This window comes from Chiloscyllium plagiosum, unplaced genomic scaffold, assembly GCF_037043375.1.
Source record: "Chiloscyllium plagiosum isolate Xiang-an unplaced genomic scaffold, Cpla_swu_hap1 HiC_scaffold_25, whole genome shotgun sequence".
In the NCBI taxonomy this organism is placed as follows: Eukaryota; Metazoa; Chordata; class Chondrichthyes; order Orectolobiformes; family Hemiscylliidae; genus Chiloscyllium; species Chiloscyllium plagiosum.
Genome location: NW_028270163.1, coordinates 34,722,497 through 34,745,047, shown reverse-complemented (window position 1 = coordinate 34,745,047; position 22,551 = coordinate 34,722,497). Strand labels below are relative to the sequence as shown.

The 22,551-nt window shown below is 39.7% G+C and overlaps 1 protein-coding gene across 1 annotated transcript in view; it reads left to right on the top strand.

Annotated features, from left to right (window-relative positions):
* dnai2b (dynein, axonemal, intermediate chain 2b) overlaps nt 1-7,003 on the top strand; it is a 69,930-nt gene extending 62,927 nt beyond the window's left edge. Inside the window, exons 13-14 of the mRNA XM_043714737.2 lie at nt 4,253-4,285; nt 6,612-7,003. Of these exons, the coding sequence (XP_043570672.2) occupies nt 4,253-4,285; nt 6,612-6,626 (48 nt within the window). The 3' untranslated portion in view covers nt 6,627-7,003. The remainder of the gene's footprint in view (nt 1-4,252; nt 4,286-6,611) is intronic.
* The last annotated feature ends 15,548 nt before the right edge of the window (nt 7,004-22,551 follow it).

Here is a 22,551-nt window from a genome sequence, read left to right as displayed (position 1 = left end):
CTCCAACCCTGGCAACATCTTTGTAAATGTTTCTGAATTCTTTCGAGTTTCACAACATCCTTTCGATAGGAAGGAGACCAGAATTGCACACAATATTTCAACAGTGGCCTAACCAATGTCCTGTACAGCCGCAACATGACCTCCCAACTCCTGTACTCAATACTCTGACCAATAAAGGGAAGCATATCTTCTTCACTATCTTATCTACCTGTGACTCTGCTTTCAAGGAGCTATGAACCTGCACTCCAAGGTCTCTTTGTTCAGCAACACTCCCTAGGACCTTACCATTAAGTGTATAAGTTCTGTTAAGATTTGATTTCCTAAAATGCAGCACCTCACGTTTATCTAAATTAAACTCCATCTGCCACTTCTCAGCCCATTGGCCCATCTGATCAAGATTACGTTGTAATCTGAGGTAACATACTTCGCTGTCCACTACACCTCCAATTTTGATGTCATCTGCAAACTTACTAACTCTTATAATCCCATCCAAATAATTTATATAAATGATGAAAAGTAGTGGCATGATGATCCTTGTGGCACTCCACTGGTCACAGGCCTCCAGTCTGAAAAACAACCCTCCACCACCGCCCTCTGGTCTCTACCATTGACGCAGTTCTGTATCCAAATGGCTAGTTCTCCCTGTATTCCATGAGATCTAACCTCGCTAATCAGTCTCCCATGGGGAACATTGTCAAATGTCTCACTGAAGTCCACATCGATCATATCAACCGGTCTGCCTTCATCAATCTTCTTTGTTACTTCTTCAAAAAACTCAATCAAGTTTGTGAGACATGATTTCCCACGCACAAAGCCATGTTGACTATCCCTAATCAGTCCTTGCCTTTCTAAATATGTGTAAATTCTATCCCTCCGGATTCCCTCCAAAAACGTGCCCACCACCGACATCAGGCTCACCGGTCTATAGTTCCCTGGCTTGTCCTTACCAACTTTCTTAAACAGTGGCACCACGTTAGCCAACCTCCAGTCTTCCGGCACCTCACCTGTGGCTATCAATGATACAAATATCTCAACTAGTGGCCCAGCAATCACTTCCAGAGCTTCCACAGAGTTCTAGGGTACACTTGATCAGATCCTGTGGATTCATCCACTTTTATGCGTTTCAAGACACCCAGCTGTTCCTCCTCTGCAATATGGACATTTTCAAGATGTCACCATCTATTTATCTACATTCTATATCTTCCATGTCCTTTTGCACAGTAAATACTGATGCAAAATACTCGTTAATAATCTCCCTCATCTCATGTGGCTCCACATAAAGGCCGCCTTGCTGATCTTTGAGGGGCCCTATTCTTTCTCTAGTTACCCTTTGTCCTTAATGTATTTGGAAAACCCTCTGGATTCTCCTTAACTCTATTTGCCAAAGCTATATCATGTCCCCTTTTTGCCCTCCTGATTTCCCACTTAAGTATACTCCTACTGCCCTTATACTCTTCGAAGGATTCACTCGATCTATCCTGTCTGTACCTGACATATGCTTCCTTCTTTTTCTTAACCAAAGCCTCAATTTCTTTAGTCATCCAACATTCTCTATACCTACCAGCCTTCCCTTTCACCCTGACAGGAATATACTTTTCTGGATTCTCGTTATCTCATTTCTGAAGGCTTCCCATTTTACAGCTGTCCCTTTACATGTGAACATCTGTCACCAGTCAGCTTTTGAAGATTCTTGCCTAATACTGTCAAAATTGGCCTTTCTCCAATTTAGAACTTCAACTTTTAGATCTGGTCTATCCTTTTTCATCACTATTTTAAAACAAATAGAATTATGGTCGCTGGCCCCAAAGTGCTCCCCCACTGATATCTCAGTCACCTGCCCTGCCTTATTTCCCAAGAGTAGGTCAAGATTTGCACCTTCTCTAGTAGGTATATCCACATACTGAATCAGAAAATTTTCTTGTACTCACCTAACAAATTCCTCTCCATCCAAACCTTTAACACTATGGTAGTCCCAGTCGATGTTTGGAAAGTTAAAATCCCTGACCATAACCACCCTATTAATCTTACAAATAACTGAGATCTCCTCACAAATTTGTTTCTCAATTTCCCTCTGACTATTAGGGGGCGTATAATACAATCCCAATAAACTTATCATCCCCTTCTTATTTCTCAGTTCCACCCAAATATCTTCCCCAGATGTATTTCCGGGAATATCCTCCCTCAGCACAGCTGTAAAGCTATCTTTTATTAAGAACGTCACTCTCCCTCCTCTCTTGCCTCCATTTCTATCCTTCCTGTAGCATTTGTATCCTGGAACATTAAGCTGCCAATCCTGCCCATCCCTGAGTGATGGTTCTGTAGTTGCTATGATATCCCAGTCCCACGTTCCAAACCCTGCCCTGAGTTCATCTGCCTTCCCTGTTAGATTTATTTCAATTCAAGAGGCCTATCAGTCCTAACGTGTTCTCTGCTTTGTTCCTGCCTACCCTGACTGTATGAGTCCCCATTGTTCTCAACTGTACCAGTCTCTAATTGATCTCTTTCTTCACTATTTCCCTTGGTCCGACCCCGCCACCTTACTAGTTTAAATCCTCCCGAGAAGTTCTACCAAATTTCCCTGCCAGTATGTTAGTCCCCTTCCAATTTCGGTGCAATCTGTCTTTCTTGTACGGGTCACTTCTACCCCAAAAGAGCTTCCAATGATCCAAAAATGTGAATCCTTCTCCCATACACCAGCTCCTCAGCCATGCATTCATCTGCTCTATCCTCCTATTCCTGCCCTTACTAGCTCGTAGCACCAGGAGTAATCCAGATATTACTACTCTTGAGGACCTTCGTTTTAAATTCCTGCCGAACTCTCTTTAATCTTCCTTCAGAATCTCAACCTTTTCACTTCCTATAAAGCAAATAATCACCAAAGCTCTTATAAAAAAGAGGAAATTTAGCGCATGAGAGAAAGTTAGCAAGAAATATAAAAACAAATAGTAAGATTTTCTTCAAATGTTGAAAAAAAATTGACCAGTTGAGCATTGATCTTACAGGAGGTGAATCTTGGCAATTAATAATGGAACATGAAGAGATAGCTCTTAATGGTACAATACACACAATATTTACAAAAAAAAAGCAGTAAATCAAGAAGAACAGGACACACTCAAGAAACTTACAGTCACTAGGGAAGTGGTACTAAACGAATTGTTGGAGCTGTGGGCTAACAAGCCAAGGATGCAGGTGTCCTTCTTTGAGGTCTAACAAGAAAGACTGTGTTTGTTGCTGCCACAATTGCAGGGGTGTCTCCACAACCACAGCTCCTTGATGTCCCTGCCAGTGATGACACAGGGCTTTTCTAACACATCAAATTTTATTTCATGTAGGAGCCTGGTGTGCCTGGAACAAATTAGAAAACCATTGACCAAGTAGAATACTAAGGAAGAGATCCCAGTGCATCTCCTGCTGCCTTACTCACTGCTGCATTCCATGAGTGAGTCGCGTCAAGGGGAGAAGCAGCGTAGGGGAAGCAGCAGGACAATGGCCACAAAATTCTGATGTAATGTTGTCGGGTCACCACTACCATCCACGCATAAACACTCTGCAGCCAGAAAGCTCTGTCATGGCAATGTGGCATTACTAATTTCTGCATATGTGCAGGTGGTTGGCGTCCATCTTTTCCCAACATCACATAAATGCAATGTACATTCTGTGAAAGAAATGGCTTATGAGATAGTTGATGCACAGATTTTAATTTTCCAAAATTCCATAGCTTCAGGATCGAAAATAGTGAGTGTAACTCCTTTATTCAGAAGGGAGGGGAGACTGAGAATAGGAAACCACAAGCTAGGTTGCTTAGCAACTGACATAGGAATAATGTTTGTGCTACTATTAAAAGAGGTTGTAACAGCACACTTAGAAAAAAGGTAATTACACAGAGTCAACATGGTTTTGTGAAAAATAAGTCATGGTTTTCAACTTATTGGCTTTCTTGGGAGAAGTTATCGCTGTTATGAATAAAGGGAAGCAGTTGATCTACTGTGCGTAGATTTCCAGAAGGCCTTTGGTAAGTTGTCCAGTGTGAAGTAGGCCAGATGATAATCATCTGTAGTTAGAATGATAGTGAAATTAATTTAGCAAAAACACCCCCTCTGTCCTTTTACATCTCCAAATTAAGCAATTTGAATTTTGGGATATATTTAGCAGAAGCCTTAGAATTAGATTCCAAGGTTGGTGTTCAGGAAAAACAACAAAGTATATTTATTTCAAATCAAATTATTACAAAGTTGTGTTTTCTTTCCTCTAGGAAAAGGAGACATCAGAGGATGAAGGTGATGAGGTAAGAGCAGCTTATTGAATTTGATGAATTTCCTAATGGTTTGCTTATATTCCAAATTGGTTGAATTATTTAATGTGTCATGACCAGGTGGTCCTCAGTGGTCTGTAAATTACAAATTTGCGTAAGTTGTATAGCCCTTTGTTTTTAAATGATTCAATTTTAAAATTTCCAGCAGTACATTTTTTGCTTTAAACAAGATCAAAGCTTAGTTTTTATTATTGAAATTGTCTCAGTGAAAAGTGTAGTTATTAACTAAAAGTACAAATACATAGATTTAAAAGTAGATAAGGATAAAAGATACTTTATAAAGATGAAACTATATTAAGTCTTTAAGATGGTCACAATTCTGTTATTTGCTTGAAGGTTGTCTTTATAGAGTGAAGTGGTTAAAAGCTTGATGTCCAACTCAGTTGAAGAGCTGGACAGTGCTTTCACAGTGAAAGCAAACAAGTTTGGAGTGAGCCAAACAAGTTATAGAGAGGAATGAAATTTTATTTGTTTTGTTTTTACAGCACAGCAAGTTGTGGCCCATTGTAACCTGGTTCCGTAGTCTGGTCTTCCTTTTCTGATTGTGTCTCAGAGTTCTTAGGAGATTCTGCCCAAAATGGCTTGTACAGATTATTATGGACCAGGCCAGATCCCCTCAAAACATTTCAAGAAAGTAGCCTGGACCCTAATTTTGCTTGTGGTTTTAAGTAGGTGTATAGTAGATATTCCAGGAGTGATGCAGCTGGCCCAACCTCTTAGTTTCAAACAAAACAGAATTTATTATGCAAGATTACCAAATGAAACACAAATAAATGAGAACAGAATATCAAAACTCTTACTTTATCTGAAATGATCACAACCGAAGTGGGCGGCATGGTGGCACAGTGGTTAGCACTGCTGCCTCACAGCGCCAGAGACCCGGGTTCAATTCCTGCCTCAGGCGACTGACTGTGTGGAGTTTGCACATTCTCCCCATGTCTGCATGGGTTTCCTCCGGGTGCTCTGGTTTCCTCCCACAGTCCAAAAATGTGCAGGTCAGGTGAATTGGCCATGCTAAATTGCACCGTACTGTTAGGTGCAGGGGTAAATGTAGGGGAATGGGTCGGTGTCGATTTGTTGGGCCGAAGGGCCTGTTTTCACACTGTAAGTAATGTAATCTAATCTAATTATGCTGTTCCAACTATGTGCAACAATCCCCTTAAACACCCTTTGATAAAAAAGGAAAGATCAAACACAGGATCCCACAGGAGAGATGTCAGAGAGAGATTCAATATGAAACACTTTCTTTCCTGTAGCTCTTTCTTTGACCACCAGCCTCAAAAGTGACTGACTGCTTGCTCTGAATGGCCAGACTGCTACAAACCAAGCCAGAAAAAAGCTGAGCTGGGAGAGCTGGTCTCTCCCCTTTCATTGTACAAGTGTTTTTTTTTTAACTTGAAAGCCTTTTTCTGAGGCAGTATATGTTAACTATAATCAAATTGGCCCTGAAACCCATAAAGACCAGACCTCCAGGAGTCTCTGCATTTGCAACCCCTCTGGAAAAAAAAACAAGGACAACATAACCCTGTTAAAGGAGCAGCATCATAAAAAGATCAAAACTTAAAATGGCGTCTATCCCAAAACTGATTAATCAAGTTTCCGTATTAGGTTGCTTAGGTCTGGAACATAGATCCGATCTATTTTTGTTTTCATTGAGATCTTTAACTTCTAAGTATCTTGGCTTTAACCTGGATGGCTCTCATTGTGAGAGTGTAGTGGGCTAGGAAGAGGTATACAAACCTCCAAGGTAACCATTGTCAAGGCATTACTGTTTATCCTTCGAATGTTTATTGAATTTCATGTCCCCTTGTGGTTTGTTTTCTTGGGGTAAATGCCGTCTAGTCCCAATAGCAGTTGTGATTCAAAGTCACAAATCTTTGACTTTTGGGAGCCATTTTGTAAGATTATTTGTCCAGTTTAAAGGCTTTCTATATTACATGTGTGTTATAATTATATAGTCATGATCAATGAAAAAAAAATTGAGGTGCTGACTTTGTTCTTGAATAGTTAGAATCTAATTGTTAGACCAGCTGACACAAAAAATAAATTTCCTGCTCTTTATGGACCTCTACCTGAAATTTGTCACTATTTCCGTTCTTACTTTAGAAAAATATGTTCACAAGGGGAAAAAAAAATGAATATAAAATATAATTTCCAAAATTGAAGGAGATTTATAAAACACTTCTTTAGATGGCATATCAAGATATGTTCTTTTTCAGTCGAAAGATGCCATAGTGAATCTTGTTCTCAGGTTACTGTATACATCTAATATGAGTTTTTATCTCTTTTTTTTTAAAAGACGGATGAGTACTAATTGGAGAATGCAATTTGAGTCTGCAGTATCAACTGAATAAATTAATTCATTTTGTGTAATTATTCAAAGAACAGCCAACATCCAGAAGATCAACACCTTGAAACTGTGTACAGAACAACCTCGATAATCCAAACAATTCGGGTGGGGCGTATTTTGTTCGGATTACTGAGAGTTCAGATAACTGATTGTTCGGATAATGGATAGTGTTTTTATGGTACCTTGAGATCTTGTTCAGATAATCTGAAATTCAGATAATTGTTGTTCAAATAATCAAGGTTGTTCTGTATTGATATTTGGACATTAGATGCACCTATTTTCATAGTTTCATGTAATCAAAATGTGTTTTTTTTGGATTTTTAAATAAAAGTTCTATCTTGTCTTTATAGTGGCTTTCATTTTTAAATGCTGCATTCTAAAAGATTTATTGAGCAACAACAAAGCCAACTTGTTGCAAAAACCAGCTTTCCTATGTTGAAGAAAAACAAACTGCCTGTCAAACCAAGTGACACTACCTTCATGTATATTCTTTCTAAACGTTTGCCCTAACAGAGACATCTAGTCCACAAATAGGAGCCTTGGCTGAGGAAACTATTTTCAAGGCCCCATTTAAGCAAGGTTTGACTGCTGAAAGCAGTTGTTATGTTCTTCAATTTTCATGGTCTTCAACCAGGTTAACTTTGCAACTAGAGTTAACAGCACTGAGAGATTACATTTTCATTTAAAAAAATGATTCATACTTCCAAAGTAGATGTTCACCATTCTTTGCTCCAGAGCAGTCAATCCTACAGGCCTATTGAGCACATTATGTTACTTCTTTTTTTATGAGGTATGTTAGATTTTGTGACTGTTTCTTCAATTTGGCAGGAATGAAACAATGAGGAAACCATGCGACGTTTTCTGATTTCTGCCCAGCAAGCAGCTTGGGTAGTTCATAAATTAAAGGGAGGCACTGATTGCCTTACTGGGAAGAAGGAGTAAGTTATTCACGACTATAAAGAGTGACTAGGTTGCTGTGCTGACGTGATAGACTGTTAAACTTTGCATCAGATTGAGGTGGCAGAATGGCAGGTTTTGTAAACAGTTATACTTTAATCTACCTACTTAATTCCAAAACAGAATGGAGTTAGAAGATGGTTAATCAGTATTTCTGCTAATTGTTACAATTGAGGTTTTTCAGATATTTTCAGGATTGAAACTTCTGTCTTACAAAATTACTGTGTTTAGGATTGTAGTTTTAAAGGGGCAGGAAAATGTGGCCTCTGCAGGAGTCTTCCTGAGAATCAGTAGGTACTTCAGTTCTGACCAAAAGAAAGAACAGCAGATACTGCAAAACCTGAAACAAAAACAGAAATTGTCAGAGAAACTCAGCATGCATGGCAGCATCTGTAGAGAGAAAGCAGAATCAATGTTTCAGGACCAGTGATGCTTCTTTAGAACTCATGCATTCTAAAAGAGGAACTTTGGACCCAAAACATTGACTCTGCTTTCTTCCCACAGATCCTGCTAGACTTGCTGAGTTTCTCCAGCAATTTCTATTTTTGTGTGAGTGGTTTAGTTGAGAGTGATCAAAGGAAACTGTCATTTCTTTATTGCAAGGAAGGGCAGGGCCTGGGACAGAGGGATACATCAGGATCCAATAACTGGGGCCTAGACTCTAGGAGGCCCTTTGTGCTTGGGTTGTGGCAGCACTGTTGTGCATGAGTTGGGGCCAGGCCTCAAGCCTCTGTCAGGAGTGGCACAGGAGCCTGTGCTTTCTGTCTTTTACTGTGAAGGGCGGTGCTTGTGGTCAATGACAGTTCTTAAATTCACAGACCCTGCACACCACACAGCTCCAGAAAAATAAAATTGTTATCATGCTGTAAACTGTGGTACTTATCGCTTTACTTCTAAGATAAAAGGGAGTTGGGATCAGAGACAACTGATTATCTCTAAATATGAATGGTAATGTGCTTCCCATTGCCATAGGGAGGTAGATAGAAGGAGCCAATTTAAAATGAGCTTCGGTATAAAGATAGGAATATAAGAGACAGGAATTTCAGTTTGGTCTCATGGTTATGCAGTCAGCTGAGAGTTTGAAAGCAAAAGGTAGGATTAGCCTGGTTTACATTAAGCAAAGAAAATGTTAATTATTATTCTCCATGCAGAAGGTAGGTGGGATACTCCAGATCAAACACTGATCTTGAGAGGAGGATGACAGAGTAATGGTAATGAGTGTGATAATGTCACTGGATTAATAATCCAGAAATCTAAAATAATCTGTGGAATTCACTATTGTGAAACAGTGGATGCTGGGACATTGAATAAATTGAAGAAGATCAACAGGTTTTTCCTTAGTAATGTGCTGAAGGATTGTGGACAGTGAATAGCAAATTGAGTTGAGGCCATGATTGTACTAAATGGTGGAGCAGGCTCAAAAGGCTAACTTGCCCACTCCTCATGTTCGCTATGATCATGGCAGCTGGTGTAATTAAATTCAATTCACGAAGTTTGGAATCGAAAGGTAGTCTGAGTAATAGTGACCATGAAACTCATAATTTATTATTAAAAACCTAAATAATCTCCTTTAGAGAAGGAAATCTTAAGACCATAAGACAGGAGCAGAAATTAGGCCATTCAGCTCATCAAATCTGCTCCGCTATTCAATCACGCCTGATAACTGTCATTCTCTTGCTTTCTCCCCATAACCCTCGATCTCCTTGATACTCAAGAACCTGTCTATCTCAGTCATAAATATATGCATAGATCTGGCCTTTACAGCCTTCTGCGGCAATGAATTCCATAGATTCACAACTTCCTGGTTGAAAACGTTTCTCCTCAACTCCATTCTAAAAGGTTTCCCTTTACTCTAAGGCTATGCTCTCAGGTCCTCCTTTCTCCTACCAAAGGAAACATCTTCCCAACATCCACTCTGTCCAGGCCATTCACTATTCTGTATGTTTCAATTGGATTCCCCCTCATCCTTCTAACCTCCATCGAGTATATACCCAGAGTCCTCGAATAATCTCAAGGTAAGCTTGTGGTTTGTTGAATCAACGTGTCCATCATTGTCTTGTTGGAGCTCTTTCACAAGTGAAGGTTGACATGAAATCAGTTAATTTTAAAACCATGTGGTCTTTAGAGGGTGTATTATGGAACATTTAAGAGTGAAAATGCAGTGTACAGAATGACTTAATTAGGCAGGCTGCAAAATTACAATTTCTTAATGGCTTAACATGAAGAGAGAAAGTCAACAACATGTTTACTGTATATCAAGCTTTAAGCAACTTATGTAATGTTCAAAGTTTTAGACTGTATGCTCTATTAGTCCTATTTTCTAGATAAAGCCAATGGAATGCAAGAACCCCTATAAACTTAGATTGTTTAAAGGTAGTTTTCCCTTGTCAGGTTTGTGCAGTTGTGTGTAAGTTCAGCAGCTTTACTTGATCAGCTTGTATGGCTCAAGAGAAGAGAGTAGGAAACTGGATTCATGCATGGAGATTTGGGACTGGCAGAGTGGATGAGTCAGTGATAAGGGATTGTAGAGTGATGTCTAGGCATGGAAGGTTCAAAGAGGACAGTGTGGTCGGTGACATGAAGTGGTGGAAATAGATTAGTTGGGTGGGGGGGTACTCTGTCAAGGTGAGAGGGGCTGTAAGGGCAGTATCAGTGCTGTCCAAATGTGTACCCATCTCAGGGTGTTGCAAAACCTCTTACAACATTTTGGTTATTTCCACTGAGACCATTCTCCACCACTGTTTTACAATGCATAGAAAGGAAGGCCAGTTGAGTCATAGAGTCATGGAGATGTACAGCATGGAAATAGACCCTTCAGTCCAACCCGTCCATGCCAACCAGATATCCCAACCCCATCTTTCCCCTCTCACCCTAAACCTATGTCCTTTAGTTCTGGACTTGCCGACCCCAGGGAAAAGACTTTACCCTATCCATGCCCCTCATAATTTTATAAACCTCTATAAGGTCACCCCTCAGCCTCCGACACACCAGGGAAAACTGTCTCAGCCTGTTCAGCCTCTCGTATAGCTCAAATCCTCCAACCCTGGCAACATCCTTGTAAATCTTTTCTGAACCCTTTCAAGTTTCACAGCATCTTTCCGATAGGAAGGAGACCAGAATTGCATGCAATATTCCAACAGTGGCCTAACCAATGTCCTGTACAGCCACAACATGACCTCCCAACTCCTGTACTCAATACTCTGACCAATAAAAGAAAGCATACCAAATGCCACCTTCATTATCCTATCTACCTGCAGCTCCAATTTCAGTGGGCTATGAACCTGCACTCCAAGGTCTCTTTGTTCAGCAACACTCCCTGGGACCTTACCATTAAGTGTATAAGTCCTGCTAAGATTTGCTTTCCCAAAATGAAGCACTTCGCATTTATCTTAATTAAACTCCATCTGCCATTTCTCAGCCCATTGGCCCATCTGGTCAAGATCCTGCTGAAATCTGAGGTGACACTCTGCTGTCCACTACACCTCCAATTTTGGTGTCATCTGCAAACTTACTAACTGTACCTCTTATGCTCGCATCCAAATCATTTATGTAAATGACAAAAAGTAGAGGACCCAGCAGTTGACATTGCAGGTCCAGGCATGTTCATAGTGAGAACAACTCTGGACACTAACATGAACATTTAATAAAGATTGAACACAAAAAACTCAACATTGTTTCTTCCACAATGAAGGAAATGTCCCCACCCCCTACATCCATCAGTATGTGCCAACAGTCAAGTATGCCAGCAACTTTAGCTCGCTGACGAAGTTAATGTCAACAAATTACTGATAACGCTGATGAACTACACCAGTGTAATGTGAAATAAATGAAATTTAATTTTGGGAAAAACTCATGCACTTTAGCTCTCTTAATCTAGTTTTATGTTAATGGAAATGGAGTTGGACAGAAAAATTGTGGTCATGATTCACAGTCTCCCTGCTGGCCAGGTCTCCCTGACTGGTCAGCTCACCCTTTTTGGTCAGCTCATGGTGGGTTTCAGCAACGACGTTTGGTAAACTTTGTGCATTGTGTTTTAATCACAATCATGTAGGGATAGCAAAAAAAAAGAAAGCAGAAGTGGCATACTTGTCCTGTTAGCATTGTCAGGAATGGTGTGCTTTTCTTAAAAAAAAAAGCCATCATTAAATGGCAAACAGATTGCTGAACTAAATGATTGAAACAAAAACAGAAAATTGATGGAAAAATTCAGCAGGTCTGGCAGCATCTGGACTGAAAGCAGAGTTAACATTGTGGGTCCAGTGACCCTCCTTTCGAACATTAGCTCTACTTTCTCACCAGTGATCTTGCCAGGCTTGCTGTGTTTCTCCTGCAAATTCTGTTTTTGTTTCTGATTTCCGGCATTCATCAGTTACTAATAATTTGATAAAATTGTTACTGTATAGAAATAGGATTACTTTAAAAATATAATTATAATTGTACCAATATTGTTTGCTGCACCTTCACTTGCCTCGTCTCCAAGTTTTGGAATTCCCTCGCCACAGCTCTGCCTCATTTTTTTCTTGTAATGGTGTGGAGGTGCCAGTGTTAGACTGGTGTGGACAAAGTTTAAAAGTCACACACAGACCCTTTTATACACACGCTCTCTCTCTCACACCCTCTCACAGGCTTCTACTTTGTCGTACTCATGCACACACTCGACCAAGCACGCACGCACACTCACACTCACTCTCTCGCACACATAAACTCTATCTATTTCTCTCCCTCACATGCATGCATACACAAGTCTATGGGGTGAATTTGCATTTGCAGAATTGTAATTACAGATACATTGTATTTTGTTCAAAAGGCACACAATGTGCAGGCAGTCAATTGAAGCAGTCAATCCATGTAACATGTTATAAATTCCTACTTTGGAAATAGAACCAGTCTGGCCCAAGATTGGGATACAGACAGACTCTAACCTCTCACCTTTAATGCATTGTCTGAGCTGAGATGTCACCTTTTATAAAATAAATGCTTAAGTTATCTTGAGAATCTGACTGGAAAGAAGTTCTGGGATTTACCAAAACCTAAAGATGAAAGACTTAACAGCAATCTAGGTTTGTTCAATATATTGTTTCAGTTGTATTGTTCAGCTGTCTTACGAACCTGCTGCACAGCTACCAGATGAAGGAGCAGCACCCCAAAAGCTAGTACTGTCAAAAAAACCTGTTGGACTATAACCTGGTGTTGTGTGATTTTTACCTTCTTGTAAGACACTTCTGAAAATTTATCATGTTAACTAATCATATGATCATCTGACCTAATTCTTCCACATGGAGCAGGGTGTCACATTTTGTTTGGTACTGTTCCTGCAAAGTGCCTTGGGCTATTTCACTGTATTAAAAGTGCTACACAAATAAGTTGTTGTTCATGAAGCCACATAACAGCCACTTACCTAAGGATCTATATTCCTCCATACCCTCCATTATTCTGTTTGCTGATAGGTTTTTTTTCTGGCAGCAATATTGTCATTCCTCCCAGGAGTGATAGTTCAACAAAAGGGAAATTGAAATACTCATTCGTGCAAATCGTCACTTTATAGTGAACTGGTGCTGCATTCTTAAATTAATTGAAAGGTCATAGTGACATTTGATATGCTCATGCCAACAGAATAAACAATATCTGAACTGGGAAATTGAGGTGCTGACATTGCATCAGCTTTGTTAAAGGCCTCTACTCCTTGATCTAGCCTTTTACAGCTTCACACCCATGCATTTCCTTTTATTTTTCTGTGTTTTTCAATGGACTTTACTCAAGGCAAAATTGTCTTTTTAGCCACTGTGATCAGCATATTCATTATTTTTGTGAATCATTTTGGATGCAAATTAATCTGCTAAATTCTGAATAGCATAATTTATGTCGTTAGAAAACAAAATGGGGAAGATTTTTCTCCAGGCAAAAGAAGGTCTGAAGTTACTAAAGTTTCCTGGCTTTGTGTACAGTGATCTTTCTGAGTTGGCTTCCAAAAATCCATACATCAGCTTGAATGTGAATGTAGATGATGGTGTTCATCTCATAGTATGCATACATGGATTAGATGGCATGTTTATAGAATAAACTGTTCCGGTCCTTTTGAACTTGATCAAACCTTTGCTATTCAATATTGCAAAATATTTTCCTTGCACCGTTTTCTGTCACATTTTTCATTGAGAACCACAAGCCAGCAACTTGATTATTGACATAAGTACCATATTTAAGATTTACAAATGTGAAAAATATTTTGAAGCTTTTCTCTTTATGGTTTGTGACACAAATCTACACTTTGCAATTTTTAATCTATTCAAATGCTTCTAGATGTAAGGTGCTGGAAGACTGGAGGTTGGCTAATGTGGTGCCACTATTAAAAGAAAGGTGATACATATATTTGGAAAAGCAAGGACTGATTAGGGACAGTCAGCATAGCTTTGTGCATGGGAAACCATGTCTCGCAAACTTGATTGAGTTTTTTGAAGAAGTAATAAAGAGGATTGATGAGGGCAGAGCGATTGATGTGATCTATATGGACTTCAGTAAGGCATTCTACAAGGTTCTCCATGGAAGACTGGTTAGCAAGGTTAGATCTCATGGAATACAGGGAGAACTAGCCATTTGGATACAGAACTGGCTGAAAGGTAGAAGACAGAGGGTGGTGGTGGAGGGTTGTTTTTCAGACTGGAGGCCTGTGACCAATGGACTGCCACAAGGATCGGTACTGGGTCCATTACTTTTTATCATTTATATGAATGATTTGGATGTGAGCATAAGAGGTACAGTTAGTAAGTTTGCTGATGACACCAAAATTGCAGGTGTAGTGGACAGCAAAGAAGGTTACCTCAGATTACAACAGGATCTTGGTCGATTGGCCAATGGGCTAAGAAGTGGCAGATGGAGTTTAATTTAGATAAATGTGAGGTGCTGCATTTTAGGAAAGCAAATCTTAGCAGGACTTATACACTTAATGGTAAGGTCCTGGGGAGAGTGGCTGAACAAAGAGACCTTGGAGTGCAGGTTCATAGCTCCTTGAAAGCAGAGTCGCAGGTAGATAGGATAGTGAAGGTGGCATTTAGAATGCTTTCCTTTATTGGTCAGAGTATTGAGTACAGGAGTTGGGGGGTCATGTTGCGGCTGTACAGGACATTGATTAGGCCACTTTTGGAATATTGCATGCAATTCTAGTCTCCTTCCTGTTGGAAGGATGTTGTGAAACTTGAAAGGGTTCGGAAAAGATTTACAAGGATGTTGCCAGGGTTGGAGGATTTTAGCTATAGGGAGAGGTTGAATAGCCTGGGACTGTTTTCTCTGGAGCGTCGGAGGCTGAGGGGTGACCTTATAGAGGTCTATAAAATCATGGATAGGGTAAATAGACAAAGTCTTTTCCCTGAGTTGGAGGAGTCCAAAACTAGAGGACATAGGTTTAGGGTAAGAGGGGAAAGATATAAAAGAGACCTAAAGGGCAATGTTTTCACGCAGAGGGTGGTGCGTGAGTGGAATGGGCTGCCAAAGGAAGTGGTGGAGGCTAGTACAATTGCAACATTTAAGAGGCATCTTGATGGGTGTATGAATAGGAAGGCTTTGGAGGGATATGGGCTGGCAGGTGCGACTAGATTGGGTTAGGATATCTGGTCGGCATGGACAAGTTGGACAGAAGGGTCTGTTTCTGTGCCGTATTACTCTATAACTCTGAATAAAGTTATATAGAAGTTGACAATTAGTCCAAAGATGTTCAGGTTAGATGAGTTCGCCATGCTAAATTGCCTGTAGTATTACGTGCATTAGTCAGGGATAAGTGTAGGGGAATGGGTCTGGCTGGTTTACTCTTCGGAGGGTCGGTGTGGACTTGTTGGGCCGAAGGGCCTGTTTCCACACTGTAGGGAATGTAATCTAATCAAAATCATTATTGATTAGAATCTGCTGTAGTATTCAAAGACTTATGTAGAAGTCTAATTTTGGTATGTTCTGCAGGGGGAGGGGGGAACCAGATCGAAATAATCAGGGTTGCTGAATAGCCTCAAGGTAAAGAAATTTCGACAATATTTCACTTTCTAGTTTTTACTGTAATATCAGAACCAATACAAATGATGTATGAGTTATATGGGGAATGATACTTAAAATGAAAAGGTAAATTTTACTTTGAATGTTTAATACATAAGTATCTTCTCCAATAACAAATACTCACATCATTTCACAGACAAATGTGACATCTAGTAGCTGCACAGTTTCACAGTATGCTTTACTCTTTCACAGAGGGAAAGTTAGATGTCCAATCAGACAGCTTTCAGCTTCAAATTTCAAGGTTATAATTATCATCTGCAATGTGCATATATACAAATCCTCACTCCTTCAGCTTTCTAGAATTCCTTTTCAACTGACCAACCACTAACACTGCAATAGAAAACAACCAGCTTTTTAATATCTCCAAGCCACGCACACAGCTTTCCACATTTTCAACTATTTTAACCAACACAGTCATAGAGTCATAGAGATGTGTAGCACAGAAACAGACCCTTCAGTCCAACTCGTCCATGCCGACCGGATATCCCAATACCAAACCTTTAATGCTGCAGTTGCCTGAAAAAATATTAAACTCTTCCTAAGAGCTTTTTTTCAAATTATTCTGCCTTTTGCTTTCTTTCTTTGGGTCTGCACTAATTGCCTTCAACCTCCAGGTTCTCTCCTTGTAGCTATCTCTTCTTTGTGTCTCATATAGCCACACAGCTTCCAATCTTAACTTCTTTCCTTCTTCCAGATCAAGATTTACTAGGTTGTTTGGACATCTATTTCTCACTTTTGAAGAAAATTGTGCTGTTCCCTTCACAAGTGATGCAAGCTCTTTGAAATCCTTTCCAAACATTCTTAAATTCAATGACAGAATGCTCAGATGTTTTAAAGAAATTACATATTTTCCTTTCTGTAGTACTTCTGGGGCAAAGTAATCTCAATAATATAATGGAAAGTGATATAAAAATAAAAAGGACATAAATCCAATAGAGAAAATGCATCTTTGGCAATTCATTGTGCAAAATTGACCACTCTAGACTAATGTTTCCATAGGACTAGCATATTTTTGCCTTTTTAGTGAGTGGATAATATTTAGTACTGAGAGATCTTTACAAGCAGAGCTTACATATTTTCACAATTAATAATGAAACTATCTATAATAAATATCTTTTAAATCCACTTGTTTGGATATGTGATGACAACTCTATAGTAATCATATACTGAGATGTAACCTGAACACTGACCTTCTAACCTGGAGGTTAGCTCAGTTAGCTGGACATCAGGGTTGTATGCAGAGTAACACTAACAGCATGGTTCAATTCTCACACCAGCTGCATACCATGAAGGTCTTTCCTCCTCACCTGAGATGTGATGAACCTCAGGTTAAGTCATCACTCTCTAATGGTCGTGTAGTCCCCCTGTGCTCCGGTAGGATTATGTCAACTTTACCTTTAACCTACATGCAAAGTAGCAATTCTTGTATATTATCGTGAAATATTGTTATTTATCAAATTGTATGTATTTTAAATCACCTAATACTTTTTACAATAGTGATTTGACCATCAATGATTCAAAATCATTACTTCTTTAATATTTGCAATAATTCCAATAAACCAAAGTTATGAAACAATTGATTATAACATATCCTACTTCAATAAAAGTTACAAATGACTTCATATTTGATACTATATCTTTTGACCCGTATGTCTCTGGTTTAACATGACAATTCACTGCAATGTTTTCAGTATAATTTTAACATTTCACCAATAAACATATATTTCTCAAAGCAAATATAGTAATTATAATCAACAGGTTATTTTATTGATTTGTATTAATATTTTGTTTAGTTTAATTTCAATAAACTGGGTCTCATTTTAAATACTATGCAATTTCAACTTAAATCTCCAGAGAAACTCCAATGCTGCACAGTGCTTTGTGTATATGGCATCAGCTTTTTTAAACTTCACTGCATGGCCCAGGAAAGTTGTTAATAATTCAACCAAACAAAGTGAGTATCAACTTGTAAACTCTTTCAATATGCCTATGACGCAAAGTAAAAGCAGGAGAGATCCCTGGTCAACCAACTAATAGCAAGAAACTGGAGCCTGTATGATCACTGTCCCTGCCTCCAGACTACACCATGTATCTAAAAGTGTATGTTGCTATCGTAACATGGACACCTCAGGGATGCCCACTTGGCTCAGATTGGTGGATAGATTGTTGGCATCAACCTGATCCACACTATGTGTGGTACAATTCCAGTTCTGGCTAGGGAGGATATGGAACCCGCCTTTTGACCCTACTTGTGCTAGAGATCATGGTGCTGCACCTGCCTTCAGGGGAAGAACTGATCAGGAAGGGTAAGGTTGGTAAATTTAAGGAATAATGGATGAATAAAGATATTGAGGTTCTATTTTAGATATAGATAATTTGGTTCAATTGAATCTCTTAATCAATATAAAGAGTGTAGGGGCATTCCTAAGAGAGAAACCAGGAAGACAAAGAGGGGATATGACATAGCATTGGCAGATAAGATTAAGGATAATCCAAAGAGATGCCACAAGTACATTAAGAGTAAAAGGGTAACTTGGGAGAGGCTGGGGTGGCACGGTGGCCCAGTAATTAGCATTGCCGCCTCTCAGCGCCAGGGACCCAGGTTTGATCCAAGCCTCGGACGACTGTATGTGTGGAGTTTGCACATTCTCCCTATGTCTGCATGGGTTTCCTCCCACAATCCAAAGGTGTACAGGTTAGATGAATTGGCCATGCTAAATTGCTCATTGTGCTAGGCGCATTAGTTAAAGGGAAATGGGTTTGGGTAGATTGTTCTTCGGAGGGTTGGTGTGGACTTGTTGGGTCGAAGGGCCTGTTTCCATACTGTAGGGAATCTAATCTTAAAGATCAATGAGGTCATCTTTGTGTTGAACCCCAGGAGATGAGAGAGGTACTAAATGAATATTTCACATCAGTTTTTACTGTGGAGAAACAAGTGGAGTCTAGAGAATGCAGAGAAATAAACTTCAATGTTGTTTTTTAGATAAGATTAGATTACTTACAGTGTGGAAACAGGCCCTTCGGCCCAACAAGGCCACACCGACCCGCCAAAGCGCAACCCACCCATACCCCTACCCCTACATTTACCCCTTACCTAACACTACGGGGAATTTAGCATGGCCAATTCACCTGACCTGCACATCTTTGGACTGTGGGAGGAAACCGGAGCACCTGGAGGAAACCCACGCAGACACGGGGAGAATGTGCAAACTCCACACAGTCAGTCGCCTGAGGCGGGAATTGAAAAAAAACAACTCGAAGTACAGAATAGGAAGTTTGGGAGTTCTTAGAAAATATAAAGTGGATAAATCTCTGGGACCTGATCTAATGTATCCCAGAATGTTTTAGAAAGTAAGAGACCCCTTGCAGAAATATTTGCATCATCTATAATCAGAGGTGAGGTGCCTGATAACTGAAGGGTGGCTAATGTTGTATCTTTGTTTAAGAAAGGGTGTAAGGAGAAACAGGGGAACTATGGGCCTGTGAGTCTGGCTTTGGTTGTGGGTAAATTGTTGGAGGTGATTATAAAAGATAGGATTTTTGGGCCTTTAGAAAGGCAAAACTTTATTATGGATAGTCGGCATGATTTTGTGCAAAGAAAATCATGTCTCACAAGCTGGATTGAGTTTTTTGAGCAAGTTATCAAAGATTTTGATGATGGCAGGGCAGTAGACTAATTAATAAAGTTAGGAGAGAGTGAGGACTGCAGATGCTGAAGAACAAAGTCAACAGTGTGGTGCTGGAAAAGCACAGCTGGTCAGGCAGCATCCAAAGCGCAGAAGAATCGACATTTCGGACAAAAGCCTTTCATCAGGAATGAGAATTCGTAAAGTTAGGCCACACGGGTGAGCTTGCCCAATTGGATATATAATTGGCTGAATGACAGGAGGCATGGAGTAATGGTGGAGGGTTGCTTTTCAGGCTGGAGGCCTGTCACCAGCAGTGTTCCACAGAGATCAGTTCTGGGACCTCTTTTATTTGTCATTTATATAAATGGTTTGGATGAGAATATAGAAGACATGGTTAGTAAGTTTGCAGATGACACAAAAATTGGTGGTATTATAGAGAATGAAGAACGTTTTCTAAGATTACAATGAAGTCTTGATCAAATGGGTCAATAGGCTGAAAAATAGCAGATGGAGCTCAATTTGGATAAATGTGAGGTGTTGCATTTTGGTATAACAAACAAGGCTAGGGCTTTTTCAATTAAATAGTAGGGCCTTGAGTGATGTTGTAGATCAGAGGGACCTAAGGGTGCAGGTAAATAGTTCTTTGAAGTTTGCGTCCTAGATAAACAGGGTAGTTAAAAAGGCATTTAGCATGCTTGCCTTCATTGCTCAGTCTTTTGAGTATAGGAGTTGGGAAGTCATATTCAGGTTGTACAGAACATTGGTGAGGCCTCTTCTGGAAAGTTGTGTCCAGGTCCAGCCGCCCAGTTACGGGAATGATTTTATCAAGCTGGAGAGGGTTCAGAAGAGATTTACCAGCATGTTACTGGGTATAGAAGGCTTGATTATAAAGATAAAGGCTGGATAAGCTGAGACCTTTTCACTAGAGCATAGGAGGTTGAGAGGTGACCTTATAGCAGTTTATGAAATCATGAGGGGTGCAGATAGAGTCAATGGTAGTTGTCTTTTCCCTAGGATGGGGAATTTCAAGATTAAGGGGCACATTTTTAAGTTAGAGGGGAGAGATTTAAAAAATTTCTGAGGCAATGTTTTTGCACAGAGGGTAGTTCACATGTTCACCTGAGAAAGTGGTGGATGCGGGTACAATTACAACATTTAAAAGACATTTGGATAGATACATAATTAGCTAAGGTTTAGAGGGAACTGGGCCAGGAGCAGGCAAGTGGCACTAGTTTTGTTTGGGATTATGTTAGGCATGGACTTGTTGGTTCAAAGGGTCTGTTTCTATGGTGTATGACTCTATAAGAACAGCTATTATACCTGTCACTTTCACAGATTGCAGAATTGATCATTTTCAAAAACATAACTTTACATATTAAGTGATTTCAACTTTCTTTTTGTTGTCCGACATAACACACCCAGATAGAGTGCTGACCACTGTGTTGAATGAGGTTACCTGCATGTTTACTTACCATGAGATTCATTTACTGCCAACATCTTCTCCAGTTTGATGAATTCTTGTGCTTACAAAGGTCACTGATGTCTGTTCCCCCCAACAGTTTTGGCATTAACCATTCATTTTGTACAATGTAATACTGGCTAAATGTCAAATTTTATCTTCTATCTGCAAGCAAGGTAATTTAATCCAAAATCAAAATAGTTTATAATATCAGCATGATTATTTATATCCCACACTAACTTAACCATGGTAGAGAGAGTCCTGTTTCAAGAGATCAGGAAGTTGAAACAAAGTGGGTGGAAAATGTCAGAAACTTTGTGGGTGGCACAGTGGCTCAGTGGGTCGCACTGCTACCTCACAGCACCAGGGATTCGGGTTCAATTCCTGCCTCAAGTGACTGTCTGTGTAGAGATTGCATATTCTCCCCGTATCTGCGTGGGTTTCCCCCCACAATCCAAAAATATGCAGACCAGGTCAATTGACCATGCTAAATTGCCGGCAGTGTTAGTTGCATTAGTCGGGGTAAATATAGGGTAGGGGTCTGGGTGGGTTACTCTTCGGAGGGTCGGTGTGGACTTGTTGGGCTGAAGGGCCTGCTTCCATACTGTAGGGAATCTAATCTAATCAAAAAGCTGGTGGTAGCAGATTATAGGCCCCTAACAGTAATTATACTACCAGGCAGAGAAGTAAGCAATAATAATTGGAAACTAAAACAGAAATACTCAGGGTGTCAGGCAACATCTGTGGAGCAAAAATCAGAGGGAATGTTTCATCTTAATAGAAGTAGGAGAATTAGGAGTATCATATTAGTTTTTTAGCAAGTGCAAGAGGGCCGAGAATGGAAAAGGGACAAAAGGAGATATGATTGGATATTGGAGAAATTAAGTGACATCTATTGGTGGTGCAGGTCCAAGGGGAGGTAATAGGGTGAGTAAAGACACTGAAGATGTCTCTAGAGAAGGTGACAAACTTACGAAGAGTTGCTATGTGAACGAAAAAACAAGGCAAAGACAAATTAAGGTCAAACACTGCAATAAAGAAAAATAAAATAGAAGCAGCGATTATGGCATGAAATTGTTAACCTAAAGTTGAGTTTGGAAGGTTGTAAAGTGCCTAATCAGAAAATGATGTGGTATTCCTTAAGTTGTGTTTAATTGGAACACTGCAGAAGGCTGAGGATGGAGAGTTCAACATAAGACAGAGAGAAATAAACACATCTCCAGTCCAGGTTCTCTCTCTATTCTCTGCAATAAAAGTTCTTTAAACTGATGAAAACCAGCTCATTTTGCTTCATCAGTTTCTGTAAGCTGTGACTTTTAATAAGTCAGAAACATTTTGTCAACATAAGTCAGCCATGGTGTACCTCCTGCAAACCAGTGAAAACATGTGGAAAGGAAAACTAAGAAGCAAGATTCTAATCAGCACATGAATCATCTCAGCAGATCTTGTGAGGAGAAACTATAGAACTACTTTCTAGTGTTGTCATAACTCCCATTTTTATTTTCCTGTCTGTATGTGGGAGTGAGGGATAGTTTTTAAGGGAATTAGAGTTTTAACTTGTAAAGAGATATGTTGAAGGCTCATAATCGTTTATCTGCAGTTAGAGTCTCTTTCCTTGTAATAAATAATAATTCTTCAGTACCGAAACTTGTGCTTTCTGTTAACCTGTGACTGAATGTCAAGGACATTGGGGAATTCTGCATACTTCTAAAAGTCTTTAACAGTTGTAATATCTCAAGAAACAATGGAGCTTGATTTCCAGTGTGCCACCCCAGTGAGACACTACAGCAAATACAGAAGACTAAATTGA